Genomic DNA, 20,857 nt, shown 5'->3' with positions numbered 1-20,857 from the left:
AAATCTTAAAATATCAAAAAAGAAATCTTAAAATATCAAGAAAATTTTAAATCTTAAAATATCAAATATTTAAACAATTGAATTGAGTTGTTTTACCTGTGAATATGGTGAATTATCTGATAGCTTGTTGTATTCCGCTTGCAAATTCTAGAGAAAAATAAAAATATATATATATAAACATAGAATGAAAGAAGAGAAAATTATTCATAATCACAAAATTCAACACATTTGTTTCATGAAGATTTGAAATTCTTTTTTTTCGCATGTTGAAGAATTTCATATTTTAATTTGACCGACACTGATTACGCAGATGACAACTGCACTAATCATCCAGTTCCTTGAAAATGTTCAGTCTTTTTTACAATCTTTTGAGCAAGCCTCTATGTTGGCCTGTAGCTCAATGAGACAAAAACTAAGTATATAAACAAATACTCTTCTTCCAACTCAGATAACGGTATCAAAACATTGAATGAAATGCCACTAAAACAAGTCAATGATTATAAGTACCTAGGATCCTTCATCGCTCCCTCAATTCAAAGATTTCAATATCAGAAAGGGAATGGCATGGCGTGCTTCTAATGATTTGAGCAAAATATGAACATCACATCTGAGCAAAAACATCAAATTGAAAATTTTCAAGTCTTTAATACAGCTTATCTTCCTATATGGTTTGGAAAGATGGACATTTTCCAAAATGTTGGAAACACGACTGAATGGTACATATACCCTTCACATGGCCTTCTCCATTTGACCAAACAACAAATCTATGACAAACTTCCATTAGCATCTTCTATTGTCAAAGCAAGACGTGTTCAGTTTGTAGGTGATTGTTTTAGAGCACACATGTTTTATGTTCACATATTCAGATATCATTGCAAGACCTGGAAGCTATCATGCAGAACCTGGAAGCAATCATGCAGAACCTGGAAGCAATCATGCAGAACCTGGAAGCAATCATGCAGAACCTGGAAGCAATCATGCAGAACCTGGAAGCAATCATGCAGGACCAGGATATCTGGTGTGAGTGTGTGAATTCCATCATCTCGACTATGGTCCGAAGGTGATAATTTTACTCATTCAAAACTGATTAAATATTTATTGAACCTCAATCGCTGATAATCAATGTATTTGGTTTCACTTTTTTTCCCATGACGTTTTTACGTGGCAGGATGTATCAGCATGTAACATCATATAACAAAAACATGGAATTTTTCAGGATTGATAATTCGTATTATTTGGATTATTCAAACTACTGTTCTCATCTTGTGTGTTATTTTCATAACGCTTCAGTCGATGTAATTTATAACATTCTTCAGGTCTATCTTGTTGAACTAAGGAATCTTTCTGCCAAAGTCGGGAATTTGTACAGAATTTTGAACAGAAATATCTATTTCATCAAAAAACATGAAATCGCCGTCTTGGAAATTTCCAGGATAATTTGTAATATTTACATTACTTAAACTATGGTTCTCATCTTGTGTATTATTTCCAATGTTTCGGTCGATGTAACATCTGATCTTCTTCAGATGTTACATCGTGTTGAACTCTGGTGAATTTGCACAAAGTTTTGAATAAAACCATTTATTTAATCAACAAGGATGTGTGGTGCAACGGATAAAGCACTTAGTAATGATCAATTCTAAGTTCAATCCTGAGTGCGAGTGATACTGAAAATATGCAAATTACTCAAGACATTATTTAAGGGAATCATTTACCTGAAGTTTTGTGCGGGTCTTGGCCAATTCCACCGACAAAGCATTATTCTCTTGTCGACTTTGGGTCAGTTCTTGTTTAACTGAAGTTAATTCAGATCGCAACTGCAAAGTAGCGTTATCATCAGACGCCCAGCTTGGAGGAGTGGGAGTCATTTCTCTTCTATCGCTGAAAACGAAATATGGAGTAAGAATTAAATAAGTAATTGAAAATAATTTTTAAAAAACATCAAATGCTTCAAATGTTGCCAAGTTAAATAATTGAACGTATTTCCGTATCCCTTATTTGCTTTTTCCTTTCCTTCTTTCATTATTTGCTCTTTAATGATCTCCATTATTTCATAGTGGCTCATATTTTTATTCTTACATTCATATATTTCTTCCGATTTACCTTTATGTGTTGCATGTACTTTTAATACTTCTTAATTTGTTTTACCAAATTATCATACTCCGTCATTTTGTTTTCATATCGAAATTTTATTAAGCCAGTTTTTATCTATATTTGCATTTTGCATAATTCCAGCCCTTCTCTTCTGATGAGAAGCATTTAGCTTCAAAATGCCATGGCCTGAAAAGGTTCCAATTTTTTTCTTAATTTTCCCCTTTTACTTTGCCTTATTGTTCTGATGACATAACAAAATTTATATATAACATTTATTCCTCATCTTTTTCACACACACACACCAGCAGGTAGACTGGACATTGCTCGAGATTGAGCGAGGTTCAATGAATGTCCTGCATTTCTAATAATTTTTCTGTCATCAAAATCGATGAAATCACCCATTTATCAATCAAATCAATCGTTTGCCTGCTCTAGATAGGAACTCACGATGGTACACCTGAAAGAAGCGTCACATACCTCCCCACAATGACTTAGTTCAGAATTAATAATAATGTAAATTGCACTGTAGAGAACCTACTGTTGATTTTATGAAATTATTTTTACATAATGACTTCATTTTAAATTTTAATTCAAGTAAAATGATTCAGTTGTGCTCTAAACAAGAACATTCATTTTGAACACACTCCTGGTTTATCAAAGAGTCTACTGTTGATTTTATATGCGGAGCCCTTCTGCTTGTGTTGTGATAAAATTTTTCTAATGTCCTTGTGATGTTAGGTTGTATAAAAGTGTTAACTTTGGTCAAAATTGAACTCTTTCTTGGTACGATTTCTTCAATTATCGATTTTCAATACTTATCGGAGGTGTTCCAATGCAAAACCTATCTAAGAACACCACCAGGCACATAAAATATGTGTGTGAAATATATAAAAAAAATCAGTCCACTCATTTTGGAGTCCATAGGAAACACACACACATAAAATGCCTTTTATATATAAACTAGCCTAGGTGCCCAGCTCGAACCTGTATCACGAAGGAGGAAAAGAACATGAAAAAAAAAAAAAATGTGATGTCTTTCCCGTTGCGTCCATCGTCAAACTGGAAGTGGTGAAGGTTTAAATTAAGGCTAGTCAATCGAAAATAGGGGATGACTTTCGAAAAAATTGGTAAAAAAGCGACCCCCTCCTTGTAGAAAACTGCCCAGTTGAGGGTGAAGGAATTAATGTTTTTAGTCAATTTTTCGATATTTGTCGTCCGAAGGGTCGAGCTTCAAAACGATACTGATCTTGTGAAAATTCGTCACCTGTCGAAAGTTTTAGGCAGATATACAAACATACATTTAAACAGACAAATGAGATTTATATTATATATATTTATTAAAATGCAGATTGTGTGCCGCTGTTATTAATATCTATTACAACTGTTGAAAAAGAAAGAAACATCGACTATCACAGCAACTAGCGTTAAGACATGTTAACAGGACTTCAATTATTACAATACAATAATTGTTCAACCATGCAACAATTTGAATTCTTAAAGCTGCCACAATGATGCACAAATGGATTACAAGGCAGTCTATTAAATATGAAACAGTTTTTATTTTATGGTTTTTCATGTAAGCTGAGCAGTAGATAAAAGACAAACCAATTCTAAAATTTCTGTAAAAGGGGGGGAAAAAAAAAAACACAAGAGGAAAGACTTGTACAATAACCAACTTATTGATATTGATCAACTGCTCCATTTAATCTTTGTCAGAGTTGATCAGAACTAAGCCGCTCTTCTAGACTTGTGTTATACCATAATTTCTCTTCATGCAACGCATGGCCTCAACACCCACTAGCCAGGTTTCACTTCTGTATATCATCACCACACAGTATACACATTTTGAAAGATTGTCCATTGATTTTCATAACCGAGCGATGCATTTTTCTGCGAATTGCTTCCTATGTTAGTCATGTAAATTATTTTGAGTTGAAAACAAACAGCGAAGTTGTGTTCGTATTTATCCTACAAAACGTTTGCTTATTCCCCTACGCTGCAGAAGTCTTCTTTCTTTCCTTTCTCTCAGCTCCGGCTGATCATAAACTCGCACGCGACGAATGAAACAATGTCCAAAAACGAACGGACACAGAAACTGCAGAATTCAGCACTAAATCTTTCCAACGTAAACTGTAGTTTCTGCTTTTTCTCAGCTTTTTTCTCAAACTAGTTTTTTTTTTCTCACTAATTGGTCCTTTTAATAGACAACCTTACATGCAAATTACGTGCATTATTATCTGAAAAAAAAAAAAAATACATCTACAAAATTACGTCTTTTTTCTTTCTCCCCATTCTCATCACCTAACAGTCACTCACACAAATAATACCTTTTATTGCAGATTCCTGACAGACTTTTTCTTTGGTCGACAGAGCTGCTGCTCTGCTGATTAGTAATGACTAGGGCTATGATAAGAGAATATTCTTTTCATTGTTTTAACTCTCGAGTATATATCCGACACTGTGAGACACAGATAATCAATCGAGAACCACATCACTATTTAAAAACGTAAGATATTAATTGATATATACTCGAGAGTCAAAATAATGAAAAGAATATTCTCTTGTCATAGGCCTAGTAATGACAGAACTTCTTTGAACTTCTAACTCTTGCAATCACACTAGCAGCAGCCCCACCCTGTGCTTGAAACTTTCAACAACTATTCAAATATACTTTCTTCACATCTTTATTCTCATCTGTCTCCATTGTTTTACCACGGTTCGTACAGATTTTCAATGTCCATACTCAAAGACTTTTTGAGGTTTTTCAAGACCTTCTCCAGACAAAATTCAATTTTACACAGCAAAATTTATTTTATTATTTTTTTTTTTACAATCAACACCGATTCAAAAAAGTAACACACATCGCGCTACCATCTTATCCATATTTTTCGGCCCGTCCAGCCTCATTTTAGGTTATTACAATTTTTCTTGGGGTGGAGATGGGATGGGAGGGGGGTATTTGTCATTGGGTGAGTCCCGTTTGCAGAAGGAAATTTGTTTTTTTTTTTAGAGTGGGTGTGGGGAAGTGATTTTTTATTTATGGCGGCCACACTACCCCTCCCCTCGCCAAAAAACTAAATTATAAATGAAAACAAAAATAGAGGAACAATTATTTCTATTTTATTTTTAATATTTCAACACAAATTTTTACTGGACATAAATATGATTCTCAAGGGTTTTTCAAAACATTTTCCATTTTTTCAAGGATTTTTCACGTTAATAATAGAAATAATTCTTTTCAAGGCAAAAGTCAATCTTGTTTACACTTCTTGCACACAAACTGGTTATCTTCCGATCAGCATTTCTTGCACTTATAAAAAAAGATTATGATGATCCCAACTCCCTTTCTATAAACTGAGCAACGGTTGGTTTAGTTGTTTTGTTTTACGGCATATCAACCCTTTTTAGTTTATTTAATGCTAAATCTAGTCATTTTGATAAAAGTTTCATGTCTCCAGTTCAAATATTTATTCAGTGTTTGGTTGTTTGGTAGATAAAAAATGTTTCTGTTTTTGTAGAACATGATTGAGTTTTGCAAAGAGAAAAAAAAAAACATAAAAAAAAAACAGGAATATCAATGGTGCAATTAAGTCAAGAAGCCAATGCCTTCAAACAGTCTGATCTGGTAACACCACTGCGCAACAGACCAGTTTTCCATTTTGTAAAAAAAGAAAAAGAAAAAAGGAAAAACAAAAGAGGAGGAAAGACTTACTGGACAATAACCGTCTTATTCATGGTGATCAACTGCTCCATGTTGGTGCATGGCGTGTGTAAAAGTCCTGGACTGAGATTGGCCATGTTGGCAGTCGGTAGTGATGAGGGAGATGTGAGATGCTGTGGAAGCTGAGAACAGTTGAGAGTTAAGAGAGAAGGGGGAGGAGGGACTGTCTTCGGGTGGAGCACTTTCTTCATGATGTAACCCTCCTGCACAAAAAGGTCCGTCAAGTGCATGCCTTCATAAAATAATTCCCCATAGATGCCCGTGCCATCGGTGAGGCGACCACAAGGGCGGAGTTTCAACAGCTTACCATTGGTAAACTCTTTTACATATGATATGCCCTGAAAATAGAAGAGAGACGGCATTATCTTTTTTTGTACTATTTTTCAAGGCATATTGTCACTTCTACAAGAGGGGGATATTAATTGAGACTATACAGAGAATTGAGCAGCAAGGTATCTGTTTGTGTTACATCTTCTGTATGTTAGTATAATCAGTGAAGCATGAAACAGGGAGGAAATTCTAAAGTCTAGCAATCCATATGAAGAAACTATTACAGTAGAAGGCTTTCTTACATCTAGGAACCTCAACAGTGAAGGAGTGAGATCTTGCTGTTTGACAGGTTAGTTAGAAGTATGTTATATCGAGACGACACAAGAGTGCTAGAAGTTCATTAGAACACTTTCCATTAAAGTAACTGTAAAACAGACACAGAAATGCAACATTGTGGCGGGTTAGGGCAAAGGTTAAGGCTTGGTCGATTATGAGGGATTTATTAGATTTGAGACTCTTTTTTGGATCCTGTCTATGATTAGGAGACTAAGGGTAAATGCACCTACCAAGATGTGGAAACTGTGATCTCACGTTATGCCGCGTCTGAAAGCTACGATCTTGCGTCACGGCTCGTCTAGAAGCCATCATCTCGCGTCACGGCTCGTCTAGAAGCCATCATCTCGCGTCACGGCTCGTCTAGAAGCCATCATCTCGCGTCACGGCTCGTCTAGAAGCCATCATCTCGCGTCACGGCTCGTCTAGAAGCCATCATCTCACTTTACGGCTCATCTAGAAGCCATCATCTCACTTTACGGCTCGTCTGAAAGCTGTCATTTTGCATTTGGGCTAGTTTAAAAGTCACATTGCGTTACGGCTTGTCTAAAAGCTATCATCTCGCATTACGGCTCATCTGAAAGCTATCATCTCGCGTTCGGACTTGTCTGAATTGTCATCTTGCACTACGGTTTGTCTGAAAGTTGTCACGTTGCGTTTGGGCTAGTTTTAAAGCCATCATCTTGTGTTCGTGCTTGTCTGGAAGCTATCATCTCGCGTTAAGTGTCTAATTACTGTGTTAGAATAACTTTGAAGAATATATTAGATGAATATTTCAAATATGAGATAAAGGCTAAATGTATACAGATCCATTATTAAAAGAAAAAAAAAGAAAAAAAGATTTAATGTATAAAAAATTATATCATAAGTTCATTGAAAAAAAAAAAGATTTAATGTATAAAAAATTATATCGTAAGTTCATTGAAAAAGAAAAAAAAAAAGATTTAATGTATAAAAAATTATATCATAAGATGACAGAAGTTTTGCATTCCAGTCCCACCAAACTAAGATTGAATAACTCATGTTTGGTTTGAGATAGAAATGTCAATGAGGACTATGATTAACAGGAAATGAAGGAAAATTTTCAAAGTTAAAATTTTAGGGAAACAGGAGTACATAATGAATAAAGATAGAGAGGTAAAAAATTTCTTATCTTCTGATTTTTTTTTTTTTTCTAAATTTGCAACATTTTAATGTTTATATTTTCAATTTTAAATGATTTTTTTGCGTTGAATCAGAACATTTATTTACAGATTCTAGAATTGTTAGCTTAGCAGATGTTCTTCAATAGTCGATCCCTTTCTTGAACCAGATTTACATGGCTATCAAGAACAAAGTAAGATAGTGGTCAACTCATCGGACCACATCTAGCACACTGGTTTACCTTTAACTGACCCATATAAAAAAGCTGCATACAACTGTATTTTTGTTTGGAAACTGTCTGCAAAAACATTGAAAAAAAATTTATTGTAGTGTTTATCGGCACATACCCCCCCCCCCAAAAAAAAAATAATAATTAGGAGATTCGGAAAGAGCTTTTTTAGGCTTTATTTCTTTTTATAAACATTTTTCCATTTTACTTCTTATACATTTTTTCCATATCTTGTGTCTGCTCCTTCTCCAGGCTTTATTTTTTTCTTCTTTATTAATCCCCATTATTTTATTCTCTACTGATTTTTTTTTCTTATCTAAATATTCTTAAATCGGTTTTTATTTGTATATCTTTATATTTGTATAATGCCAGCCTTTCTCTTCTGATGAGAAGCATTTCGCTTTGGAATGGCATGGCTAAAGAGGTTCTTTCCTACCCTCTTCTCATTTACATCCTTACTGACAATAAAATTCTATGTAAATCTACCCTTCATCTTTTAATCTAATGTATGAATTGCTCCTCTTAATCAGGTAGAGCTTCTATTATTAAAGATAATATCCTTTTTAGGTTCATCTATTATTATTATTTTATTCTACTTCCACACCAAACAAGGCACAGTACCACTTTGATGTAAGGGGACTACTATCTGGGACATAAATTGCAAGGATACTATAGAGGGAGTTGAGCAGCAAGATGCCTGTTTACATTATAGTTGAACTTCTGCAGGTCAGTACAGACAGGAAAGCAAGAACCCGAGAGGGAAATCCAAAGTCTAACAGCTCTGGGGAAGAAATTAGAGTAGAGGGTTTTCTGGCATCCAGGGATCACTACTGTGTAGGGGGGGGGGATTTCTCTGCTTATCTGGTTTATCAGGGGTACAAGGGCTTGTAGTTCGTCGGAGCACCTACCATTAAAATACTTGTAAAGCAGACAGAAGGAATCAATCTTTCGCAATATTCATGTGATATATCATGCAAAAAAAAAAAAATATATATATATATATATATATATATATATATACATACATACACACACACACACAACTCACCTTCTCATCATTGAATTTTTTCGTTTTCGTCAAGTGCAAAATGATTTTCCTGGCAAATGGTTTAAATTCTGCTACTGATTGTGAAACGTCCACAACATTAGCTGCTGCCATTTCTTCTTCGTTGCCGTAGTCGACAAACAGAACCCGCACCTGAAAAGAAAAAAAAAAATTACTGGATAAAATGAGGAGAAAGGGGGGGGGGGATCGTTACAGTTTCATTTGGTTTACAGCATATCAACCATGTTTTTTATGCCAAATAAAGTCGTCAAATATAGTCCTATACGTAGAATAATAACTTATGTGTATTATTTGGATTCTTCGGACTACTGTTTTCAACGTGTGTGTTGTTTTCACAATGTTTTGGTCAATGTAACTTCCGGCCTTCTTCAGGTTGAACTTGAAAATCTATGTGGAATTTCGAATAGAATCCTTTATTTAATCCATAGAGGTAAAATGCACTTGTTCCATCAGCCATGACTGGGCAGAAGTCCCAAGTAATACACAATTTTATTTGAGGTCACTTGCACCAAAGATTAGACCTTCAAACTCTAGAAAAGTGTAACTTTTACAACAGGACCTTGCGGACATAGCGCAGTGGTTAGAGTACTTGGTAAAATTCAGTTGCATGATGAACTTATAGCACTTGTGTCCCCTTGACATACTCCCGACAAACAGTAAAATCCTTCCCCCCTTACGTCCTTAGAAGCAGGAAAGCCTTCTACTCTAATAGTTTCTTCCCTCGAACTGTTAGGCTTTGAAATTCCTTCCCAGTTTCCTGCTTCTCTGACTGTAATGAATTTCAGAAGTTTAAATGTAATATGAACAGACATCTCGCTGCTCAATTCCCCACAGTTCCCTATTAGACACAATCCCAAATAATAGCCCCTTATGTTACAAGTGGCAATATGTCTTGTTTAGGGTAAAAAAAAAAAAAAAAAAAAAAAAAAATTATTTTACTTGGGAGACATCACTTATCAAGGCCTGAAGGCCACTCGAGGATAAAGGTTAATGAATGTAAGGTGGTAGTGTAATAATCATTAATGGTGTAAATTGGGTAAAATTTTATTATTTATGGGGACGGCTTAACAAGAACTTGTTTACATTGGATTTGAAGGATACCATGTTTTATTCAACAGAGAAGCAGGCCAGCCAGCGGAACAGTGTTCCACAGGCAGGCAGTTCTGGAACGGAAACTTTGTTAATGGAATCTGCGATTTAAATTTAGGCACAGATAGAAAGTGGAGGAAATCGTATATTGTGGTTGTAGCTAGTCGAGTGTTTTTTTTTTGTGAAAGTTTGGTAATAGGGGGATCACAGATTGGAGTTCAGTTGAACACTTGCTATGAAAATAACAATAGAGCAAAGACATGTTTGCAACGTCTCTTCTGTGGGAAAGAGGTTGCAGGGAAGAGAAAAGGGCATCACATACTAGGTTTCGAAGCAGATTTTGAACTCTATCAAGGCTGGATAGGGCGTGCCGAGCACCCAGATGTGACAACAGTACTCCATTTTAGGGCATACCTAGCTCTTCTACAGATAGAGGATTTTTTTAATATCAATAAAAGTCATTTGAGGTTAAGGACTAATGAGATGGATAGATTGTCAGTTGAACGAAGAAGAATGTTATGAAAGGATTTTTTTACGAGTCACCACTTATCAAGGTTAAAAGTCATTTAAGGATAAAGGCTAATGAGATGGATGGATTGTCAGATAAACAATGTTGTAGAGCGTATATAAATGCAATCCTAGAAACTGTTCATGAAAATTTGGTTTGATGCTAACATCAAACCAAATTTTCATGAACAGTTTCTAGGATTGCATTTATATACGCTCTACAACATTGTTTATCTGACAATCTATCCATCTCATGGATCGCAAAAAAAGGACAATCTATCCATCTCATGGATCGCAAAAAAAGGAAAAAAGAAAAGTTCTTTGCAGTATTTTAATAATAAGACCATTTGTTTGTTGCGAATACATTGCAAAGAGAAATAAAAAATTGAAGCTCAGTCGGGCATCTTCCATCAATCGCATTTCTTCTTATGTAGAGATTCAGGTGTAAATACATGGAAAATTCCAAGTAAAAAAAGAAAATGAAGACAAAAAGCTTTTAAAAATTGTCGTACTCTGTTTGAACCAAGTTGTTCTCTAATAATGCACCGATACCACAGCTGATCCTCAGAGAATTTTGCTGCATAAATCTGAAGAATACGAAAAAAAAAAAAAAAAAAAAAAAAAAAGAAGAAGCTCAATAAAACCAGTAATAAAAGGGTTTTTTTAGAGACAAAAAATTTCAAATTAAAATAAATCACAGAAAAATATCATACAAACATGTGGTTTATTCCAAAATTAATTTTTGGAACTTCTAATTTAAATACAATTTTGGGCATATGGCACTTACATCTCATGCATAATCTAGAGGTCCAATTTTCACAAATTCTATGCATTAAATTAGGCTGTATTTCAGCAATAACACATAAAATGTTATCATTCAAGTGGTCGATTGTGTCTGGTTGATCAGCATGGACATAGCATTTTACATATCCCCAAAGAAAATAATCTAATGAGGGTTAAATTACATGAACAAGGTGGCCATTTTGTGAAATCAAATGTAAATATAATAAATTTGCAATCACTGCTCGAGTGTCAGTCTCTGCATAATGAATTGCCAAATCAAGCTGAGCTAAAAATAACCAATAGTTGCCAAATCTGCCTCTAAAAACAAAATAAAAAAAAAAACATCCTTTATTATTATTAGTTACGCATTTTTATTAATAAATTGATAGAAATAATAAATTCATAGCTCAGAATTCCTCCTATATTAAAAAACAAAAATAAAAGAAAAATCTGTATGATATACATACTTCGGAAGAAACAAAATATAATATTCCTAAAATCATGTAATTTGATGAAAGAGTTTTTATTTTTAACTGAGAAAATCAAATTTTATGAGCCTCTCTTTTGTTCACCATTTTGAACCTTAAAAAAAAAAAAAAAAAAAAAAGGGGAAGAGAGATAACTCAATTACAATTCAAACTTGCTACTACGAATTTCCAATAATACTCTTTATAAAAATAAAACCACATGATCAATTTACATAATTTTTGGAATATGATATTTTCATTTTGTAACGAGTATGTACATAATACAGACTTTTCTTTATCTTTTGTTATATTGGGGGGGGGGGATTCAGGACAAGAACCAAAACTTAAATATTGTCATACTCTGTTGTAATCAAAACTTTTAATTGTTAAAAAACAAGAAAAGATCCATTTTTAAGATGTATTCGTTCAATCTATATTTTCAATGATGAAAAAACTACAAAAAATTTTGTGGATCCCAAAAAGAATGGTGTCATCCATTAAAAGAGGTAGAAAATAGAGCAGACGCTTTATGTCATAAATGATAACAAAAGTGTTTAAAAAAGCGAACACAGGTAACGATCATGGGTTGTCTATGCGTACAGTGACTTTATACTAGACTCATACTTGGCTGGAAAACAAAGTGTAGTCTCTGTTCTAGTGTTGCACTTGATCTATTCTGTTTTCAGTCAGTAAACGAGAATTCCTTCTAAACGGAGGCAATTTTTATTCCAACCCATAATGCCCCTTTTTGGGGAGCTGGAATTTCCCCATATAAAAAATGACGTTATGTCTAACTTTGCGCTTGTGGGGAGGCAATTAAAGTGTACTATAAATTTGTCGCTAAACACAAAAAAAAAACCCACAAGACTACAGCTTTATTTTAAAACTTATTGAAAATAATCAATTCAAGTAACTTTTCAATGTAGCCGTCTTGATCACCATTACAATACAGGTCCGGAACTGGGAACATGCCTTTTCTACAAGCGCAGACTGAAGCTCAACGAATACTTGGCGAATGGCGGCAATCAAACTCGCTTTGGTGTTGTGGAAGGTCATGTTGGTGATGTTCTCGACGTATGACCAATCGAAGTAGTCCAGTGGGTTCAGGTCAGGTAGGGATGAGGCGGGGGGGGGGGGCAGTGTGAGAAGGGTACAAAGTCGTAGCACTCCTCCTGAAGCTAAGTCTGGGACTCTTTGGACTTTTAGATCAGTGCTGAGTCCTGCTGCTACACTCAGGGTCTGCCAGCGGCCACCTGATTGCACGAGGGGATCACCACACTCTTTAGCACATTCAGGTGCACTTTGGTGTTGACTTTCCAGCTGACTTTGAAGATGTGAGGTGACATGATGTGGCCCTCACTTGAAACCACACCAAAGATAACCATGGCCGAAAACTTTGTTGCGCTGTGTCTTCAAGCGTTGAACTGTCTGGATTTGCATTTTAAGGGTGCTGGCAATGGTCCTGTTGTCATAACTTGGATCAGTAGAGAGCATGAGTTGTACGGTGGCGCATCTCCAATCTCGCTCGTTGAACATTGTGTCACTTTCAGACATGATAGAAGGCTCCTATTGCTCTTGGGATTTGTACACAACTGGCCAACTAGTAGATGGTCTGCAACAAAAAAGAAAACCGGTTTCCATCAAGCTGAAATGGAATCATGTCCTCTTTTCTATTCTAGGGTGACATTTTTATCGTTCCATACTGTATTGTCATTTAATATAGAAGCGTTATATACCAACGAATGCGTAGACTCACTAAACATTAGGTAAATCATAAAAAAGAAAAAAAAAAAATGAAAATCAAGATTAATAATTACCTTTGAGTGTTGGAAGTTGTCAGCTTTCTTGGCTGACGGACAGATTTCCGCTAATTGGTTGGACACAAAAAGAAGACGGTCCTGTACATCTTCATTGACAATTTGCACCCACAAGACGTTGCAGTTTTCTACGTGGCTTACTAACACAGTTTCCTGTAAAAACATGAAAGACAAATAAAAGCAAATTCTTTAAATAAAATGGTAAATATTTCTGAGAATTTGAATTTTCTTTGATGCACGTTCAGTTTTTGATTATGAGATGATGGAAGTATGTCAGGATGAAGACAGCAGCTTCGTAAAATTGACAGTCTCGATGAATTGAATAAGAAAATGGGTCTCCATCTTCCACAGAAAAGAGCAACATCCCCATTAAGACTCAGAAACATTATCAATTAGTTCAATTATAGAAAAATGCGAAAATGGAAAATGTTCAGGAGTGTATTAGGACAAGTTTTGTTAAGTAAAAAATAAAAATGAATTAAAATATTGTTGTAAAAATAAATTTAAAATGTTATGAAATAAAATTTAAATATTATTCCATTATAATTTATAAATAGCATACTTATTAAATTTATAGTAAACTTAGCTGATCTGTCACCTCAATTCTCGAAACAGTTACTAATTTAACAAGCTCACAAATAAGCAGAACAATTTTAAACAATAAATTTATGACATAAAAAGGTTAAATTCACATCCCTGTGCTTACAAAGCCATAGAACTATTCATAAATAAAAAAAACATATTTTGTTAGAAGAGTTCAAGGTATGCTGAAGGTGAATTTAACTCATAAAAAATATAAAGTTAACAAATTAGGAAACTGGCTAATTAGTAGGGGGGTTAACTGGACTTATAACCCCCTTAAGACTTCACACTCGGTGGAGGCGCCAGTAGCAAAAGCAATTCTAGTACATCAAACCTCCTAATTTTGAGAGTTTCTCACAATAAGTTGATATTCCCTGTACCGATAGGATGTTGGGGTATCCTCATTGGATGTAGCCGTTTTGGAGAAGGAGGGTTTACAAAGTTTGGTAATTTGGTGAAATTAGATTAAAAAAATTAATTTCTAAATTTAGGAAAAAAAAAAAAAACAAATATTCAAAGATCCTTACATCTCCAGAATCATCCAAGGATTGACTGGATCGAGAAATCTTGCCATCCGGTTTACCATTTCCAACATGCCGATTTGGTCGATCCTCAAATGGCACTGCAATATTAAAGTGAAAATAAAATTTTACAATATATATATATACTAGCTGACAATACGCTTAAACATGATATTTTAATTTATGCCAATTGCATGATGGTCTGTGTTGAAAGATAGGAATAAAGAGGAAAGAATGGTGAGGGGGGGTTAAGAAAACAAAGATAGAGATGATAAAAGACTAAAAAGAAAGTGATGCATGTGTGTAGTAGTTGCCTTAAATCTTAAACATCCTTGTGCTTATAGGGTCCATTGGCATCGGTATGTCAAGTTAACAACGTTTTTGGAATATCTATGTGAAAAGGTTAATGGGAATTGTTCCAATTATTCCCTTATAAAAATACTTTTGAATTAACTTGGTCAGAAAACGTACATCTTTCCTTCTTATCCATCCTCCTTCCTTCAATCCCATTCCTACATACATTTATAAAGAGATTAAAAGATAGGGAAGAAAAGGAAAAGACAAAAAAAAAAAGGGGGGGGGGAACCATAAATAAATTTATTTTTGGTGGCGATTTTTCAACATTTGTCAGCCACGCGTTGCCCATTTTAATTTATGCAGATTACGCATGTATTATTATAGAATCAATCCTCTATTGAATATAATATATCACGAGGAATAATTTACCCGGTGGAATAATTCAAAAAATTTTTTTTTTAATTTAATAATGATAATATTGTTCATAACATTCCATCTGTGTTTGTTTATAATATCATGTCAGCTGATATTTGGGCTTGACGATAAATGCTCTGGAAAAGTCACTTTTGATTAATATTTAGTTTTAAAACATGCAAACGAAGAAACAATTTGCGGCAACTTTCAATAATATTTCTTTTATCATAAACTGAACTCAATAATAAGGAAAAATTAAAATAAAATGGCGAGACCCCTTGCCTACCGACTACCATTTTTTCAAGCATCTTCCTGCATGAGAAATGCTCCAAAAACCTAAATGATATCAAAAATGTGTTCAGCAACTTCATTGTCACCAGAACACAAGATTTTTACATTACTGGCATCAATTGTTTCGATGGTGCTTATTTTGATCAATAAATTTGTTTGAGCCGAGATAAGTTCATCTGAATTTAAAAGTTTCAAACAGCAAGAATTTTCTTGTCAACTTTATATTTTACTTCATTCAGAAATTGATTGTGTATGTGAGTCTTATGTTATTTCTAAACAGTTCACTTCTTGTAAGTAATAAAAATATATAAATATACTCTAGCTGAGATCGAAATCAAAACCTAAACATAGTGAGTCAAGTACGATAACCATTAGGCTTGCTTGACAAGATTTTTAAAAAATGTTTTCAAACCTACTTATTCTTAACATATAGAATCTGTCATGTGAATTATTTGCGCATGTGCAGTCGTGAATCTGATAGCCTTCACGTACTAATTTCATATTATTATTGATACAATGTGCAAAATTGTCAATAATTTTGACATGGTTTTTTTGGGGGCCATTGCACCGATCTTGATTGTGCTGGCTGTCTTCAGTTTCGTTCCAATTACCATCACTCTTGGTGGAATTAATATAATTTTTTTTTAAATTTTATTTTGTATGCATTAAAATTTCGGCTCTTATTCAAAATTCAAACTAATTAAAAAATAGAAACCCAGAAAAAATTTTACGATATACGTACCCGTCACAAAACGAAGATGTTATATTTAAAAAATTATGTAAATTGATCAAGTTTTATTTTTAACTGAGAAAATCAAATGTTATGAGTAAGCAAAAAGGGACTGACTGCTAAGATATCTGGGGTGTTTACTACGAGAAATGATTCAACATCATCTAAGTTAGTTCTAAGCCCGCGGATATTTGTAAATGCAAGCCTCAAGGGAGGAGGCAGGTTGGTTTTCTTTGAGTTTGGTCCTGGTTTAAACGTAATTTTTGATTGAACTGTCATTTCATTTTATTTAATTTAAAAGTTTAATTAGGGTGAGGGAAGGGTGCTGGACTTGTGTCACTAGGTTAAAAATAAACAAGGGCACAGAAATCCACAATAATTCTAACTTGCAAGCTCAGATTTGTAATGCTAACTATTTCACATAATTGCTTTAAATCGTTTAAAAATGATTTTCTTTATAGAAAATAAAATTACTTAATCAAATTATGTAATTTTTGGAATGTGATGTTTTCTTCTGTGATATGTATATATATATATATCAAAATTTTTTCCGGAGTTTTTTTTTTTTTTTTTTTAAATTAGGTTGACTTCTAATTAAGAACCAAAATGACGTTTCTGAATTTTTGAGATGAGGATTGGTTATTCTTATTATTTGGATTCATAGAACTACTGTTCTCATCTCGAGTTACATTTTCACATTTCGGCTGACATAACCTCCTTTATTTACTTCATGTGAAGTAAATAAATGGTTCTGCTTGAAATTCCGTCCAAATTCCTGCATTCGAAAAAAATACCTGTAGGTCGGAAGTTACATCGACTGAAACATTGTGAAAAAAAAAAAAAAAAAAAAAAAAAAAATCACATTCAAGATAATAAGTAGTTCGATGAATTCAAAATATTACGAAGGACCAAAATTTCTTATGTAGGAATCAGAGCTATCTAAAACTTAAGAGTCAAAGCTAAAATTAAATATTTGGGCTACTAAGTCCAGTCACGGTTATAAAGGCCACATAATTTACTAATTTGGTGTGAATTACAAAAAAAATAAGAATGTTGAAGTTTTATTATCAAATAAATAAAAGCCCCTCACCAATGTCTGGTCCTCTGTTCATTTTGTCAAGTCTTTTATCAGCAGTTTTTATTCCAATCGGTTGTAACTTGTCTCCAGGGAGCCTAAAATAGAAATAAAGGTTACAAAATTGTTATTAACAAAATATAATTGGATAATTAAAATTAATGGTGGTTGGGTTAGAGCCATATCGAGCCTCAATAATTTTTTTTTTTTTTTTTTGTGATTATATTTAAACAGATTAAATCACAAGAGGGAATGGTAAAAATTTAGCAAACATGAAAACTTAGTTTAGGCTTAGTTTATTCTCCAAAACATGTAAATCTGTAAATATTTTTTTGAATTGAAAGTCAAACTTAATTTTAGAAGAGTTTCCGATGGGTAACTAGTCTGAATAAATTCCGAGATGAAAAAATAGTTTTTGATGGGTAGCTAATCTGTATAAGGGTGAACTTTAAAATTTTGCAGACGAAAAGCAAAGATTTTTCTCATATCGATAAATTATGTATGGGAATTCTACATTTTTATCGAATGATTCTGGTTTCTGAGTGGTTGCTAGTAGAATGTGGCTCCATTTGATTGGTCAGTTCCTATCGCCAGTGTCTATAAATAGAACCTTCCAATTTTCTTTAATCGTACTCTCTACTTATATAAAATATATTGCAACACGCACACATATATATATATATATATATATATATATATATATAAGTGACCTTGTGTGTGTGTGTGTGTGTGTGTGTGTGTAGACCGGTCTCTACCACACTATTATTAATTTTTGGTCTACAAATTTAAAACTTGATATATAGGGGATTTGGACCTATAGAATATGGTTTTTAGCTGATAAAAATAGCTGTTGAAGGATCAAAATTGAAAAAATAAATGGAATTTGGCAGGTCCAAGCCGACTTAAAATGCTCCTAAAGGCACACGCTCAAATATACATTTATATGTTAAACTATGTTAATTTTTCAAGTTTTGATATCTGTCCTTAACTCAAATGGTAACGAATACTGTTGGAGAAATGAAATGTGAGAACAACAATATCCAGGTTTATATTTGTAGATAAATGAATGAAGGCAGTCTTAGATGTGATCAAAAAAGGATTGAGCATTGCCATTCATGTAGTTTACCATTTGTAAACTTTAAAAAAATAAATTTTTGCTATTTGTTTATAAACTGAACTTTGGGTTTTGGTTGTTATTGTAGTGCTGATTGGATCAACAGATGGCTGCAGCTAAAGACAACGTGCAAGACAATCACGCTTATACTAATTTATATATTTTTTATTTTGATTCATTTTTCTTATTTTGATCCATTTTTTTGATCCATTTTTTTTTTATTTTGAGCCATTTTTTTTCTTGATAAAACAAAACCAAAACATGAGCAATTGAGCTGCTGAAACGAAAAGAAAATGACCAAACTCAATACGAACCTTTGTCTTTTATCGTTTTTAGTTTTCTTGACTATGATTCGGTTGCCGTCTACTTCACAGCCATTGCATTCATCAACAGCTTTTTTGGAATCATCATCGCAATAGAATCGCACGTATCTGACAAAGAAAAAAATGTCATGAATTTCATTAGTTAAAAAATGTATAAGTATTCAAAAGCAACAAGAAAAATTGATATCAAGAAAGTTTTTTCAATGGATTTGACTGGATAAAAAAAAAAATATTTTGTAAATAAAAGGTTGATATTCATTTCGATATGAAAATGCAAGTGTATGATGGAGCTGGAACAAATTCTTTGCTTTAACAGTCGGAACCAGATCAGAGTCAAAATTGGACTACAGGTTCTGTAGACCAATTTTTTTGTGTTTTTAGATTTCATTCATTAAAAAATGACTTGAAAAATAAAAATAAATCATGCATTATGTAATATTTTATGCATCTTTCAATATTATGCATCTTTCAATATTATGCATCTTTCAATATCTATGGAATGTGCTTTGATGAACTCTTCGCACTTGTGCCCCTCCAATATATATTCTCCCGATTAACAGCAAAATTCCATCACTTCAATACCAACGTCCCTAGACGCCAGAAAGTTTTCTATTCTAATAGTTTGTGCCTTTACACTGCTCGACTTTAAAATTTTTTCAATTTCCTGCTTCTCTGACTGTATTAACCAGCAAAAGTTTAAATGTGAACAGAAATCTCACTACTCTACTCCCCACAGTTTCCCCTTAGAGATGATCCCAAATAGTAATCCCTTATGTTCATATTTGCAATATGCTTTGTTTGTGATGAAAAAGAGTGTGTGTGTGTGTGTGTGTTTAATTGAAAAATCTTGTGGAAAATTAATTGAAATTCTCAAAAAAACATTAAAAACCTGTGAAGTTATTCAGAATTTTTATGGTTGTTTATGGTTGTTTTTGTTTTATGGCATATCAACCCTTTTCAGGTTATTTAATGCCAAATCCAAAGATTTGGAAGAAAAATTTTTTAATAGATTATATTTGTTGTTTTCAAGTCGGTTTCTATTTAACCCATAGTTGGGACCCTAACAGGTACTACCACTCCGGGTCAGAGTGGACCTGGGAGCAATGGCAATTAAAGAGTGGCTCCACACTCCTCAAAGTCTGCAAGCTGGGGCCTTACTACTGGATATAGTTTAAGGTCATATGCAGGGCCTCAGAATTTTTAATTATCCGACAAGAAGTACAAATAAACTGGAAAAACCTTATTCCGTGGAGTTTCGAAAAATGCAATTCTTCTTGTCAGAGGAAAGGGGGTTTGCAAAATAGACAATAAATTTTGCAGATTAATGCATTAAAAGAAATTACAAAGATGAAATGAATCATATTTGCAGAAGAAAATTTTTTACAGACTGTGGAAGTTTATATAATTTCATATTGATTATGAAAGCAGAAACAATATATATAAATATATATCTTCACTTAGGTTTGTATCAAATAGTATTTATAATTGCCTGGTATAAACATTTTTCCAAATACATTTACATCTTTTTAGCCTATAACCTTGATTTGCTTTATAATCTTTTGCTTTCTTCACATTTTTCTGATGCTGATGATGAGACTTTATTCAAATAAAAAAAAAAATGTGTATTATCTCAGAAACGATTGTACATTGACTGGTTGTTGATGTTGATTCTTGGAGCATAAGTAAATGATTTTTCAACAAATCATTTTACCATTTGCTTAAATACACAGACACACACATATATATAATGAATAAATGGCAAACGTCTATATTCCAAATTTCATGATGTTGACCATCTTACAATTTATTCCTTTAATTCAGTTGACACTTACAATTCTTGTGCCAACTGAATTAAAGGAATAAATTGTAAGATGGTCAACATCATAAAATTTGGAATATAGACTTTTGTCATTTATTCATTGTATGCTCTGTAATTACATTGAGCTTCTTAAATAAGGATTGTTATATATAAAAATGAAATATAAGTGAAT

At 33.4% G+C, this 20,857-nt stretch overlaps 1 protein-coding gene across 1 annotated transcript in view; it reads right to left on the bottom strand.

Moving 5' to 3' along the window:
* LOC145252463 (serine/threonine-protein kinase 31-like) overlaps positions 1–20,857 on the bottom strand; it is a 118,391-nt gene that overhangs the window by 62,931 nt on the left and 34,603 nt on the right. Inside the window, exons 3-11 of the mRNA XM_080111879.1 lie at positions 18,858–18,974; positions 17,445–17,527; positions 14,629–14,723; positions 13,520–13,672; positions 10,965–11,039; positions 8,839–8,988; positions 5,807–6,153; positions 1,716–1,881; positions 97–147 (exon numbers count right to left, since the gene is read on the bottom strand). Coding sequence (XP_079968005.1) covers positions 97–147; positions 1,716–1,881; positions 5,807–6,153; positions 8,839–8,988; positions 10,965–11,039; positions 13,520–13,672; positions 14,629–14,723; positions 17,445–17,527; positions 18,858–18,974 — 1,237 coding nt within the window. The remainder of the gene's footprint in view (positions 1–96; positions 148–1,715; positions 1,882–5,806; positions 6,154–8,838; positions 8,989–10,964; positions 11,040–13,519; positions 13,673–14,628; positions 14,724–17,444; positions 17,528–18,857; positions 18,975–20,857) is intronic.

Source organism: Euprymna scolopes, chromosome 29 (assembly GCF_053919585.1).
Source record: "Euprymna scolopes isolate OS-2025 chromosome 29, ASM5391958v1, whole genome shotgun sequence".
NCBI classification, from domain to species: Eukaryota; Metazoa; Mollusca; class Cephalopoda; order Sepiida; family Sepiolidae; genus Euprymna; species Euprymna scolopes.
The sequence above is the reverse complement of the archived record's forward strand: the minus strand, read 5'-3'. Positions and strand labels throughout refer to the sequence as shown.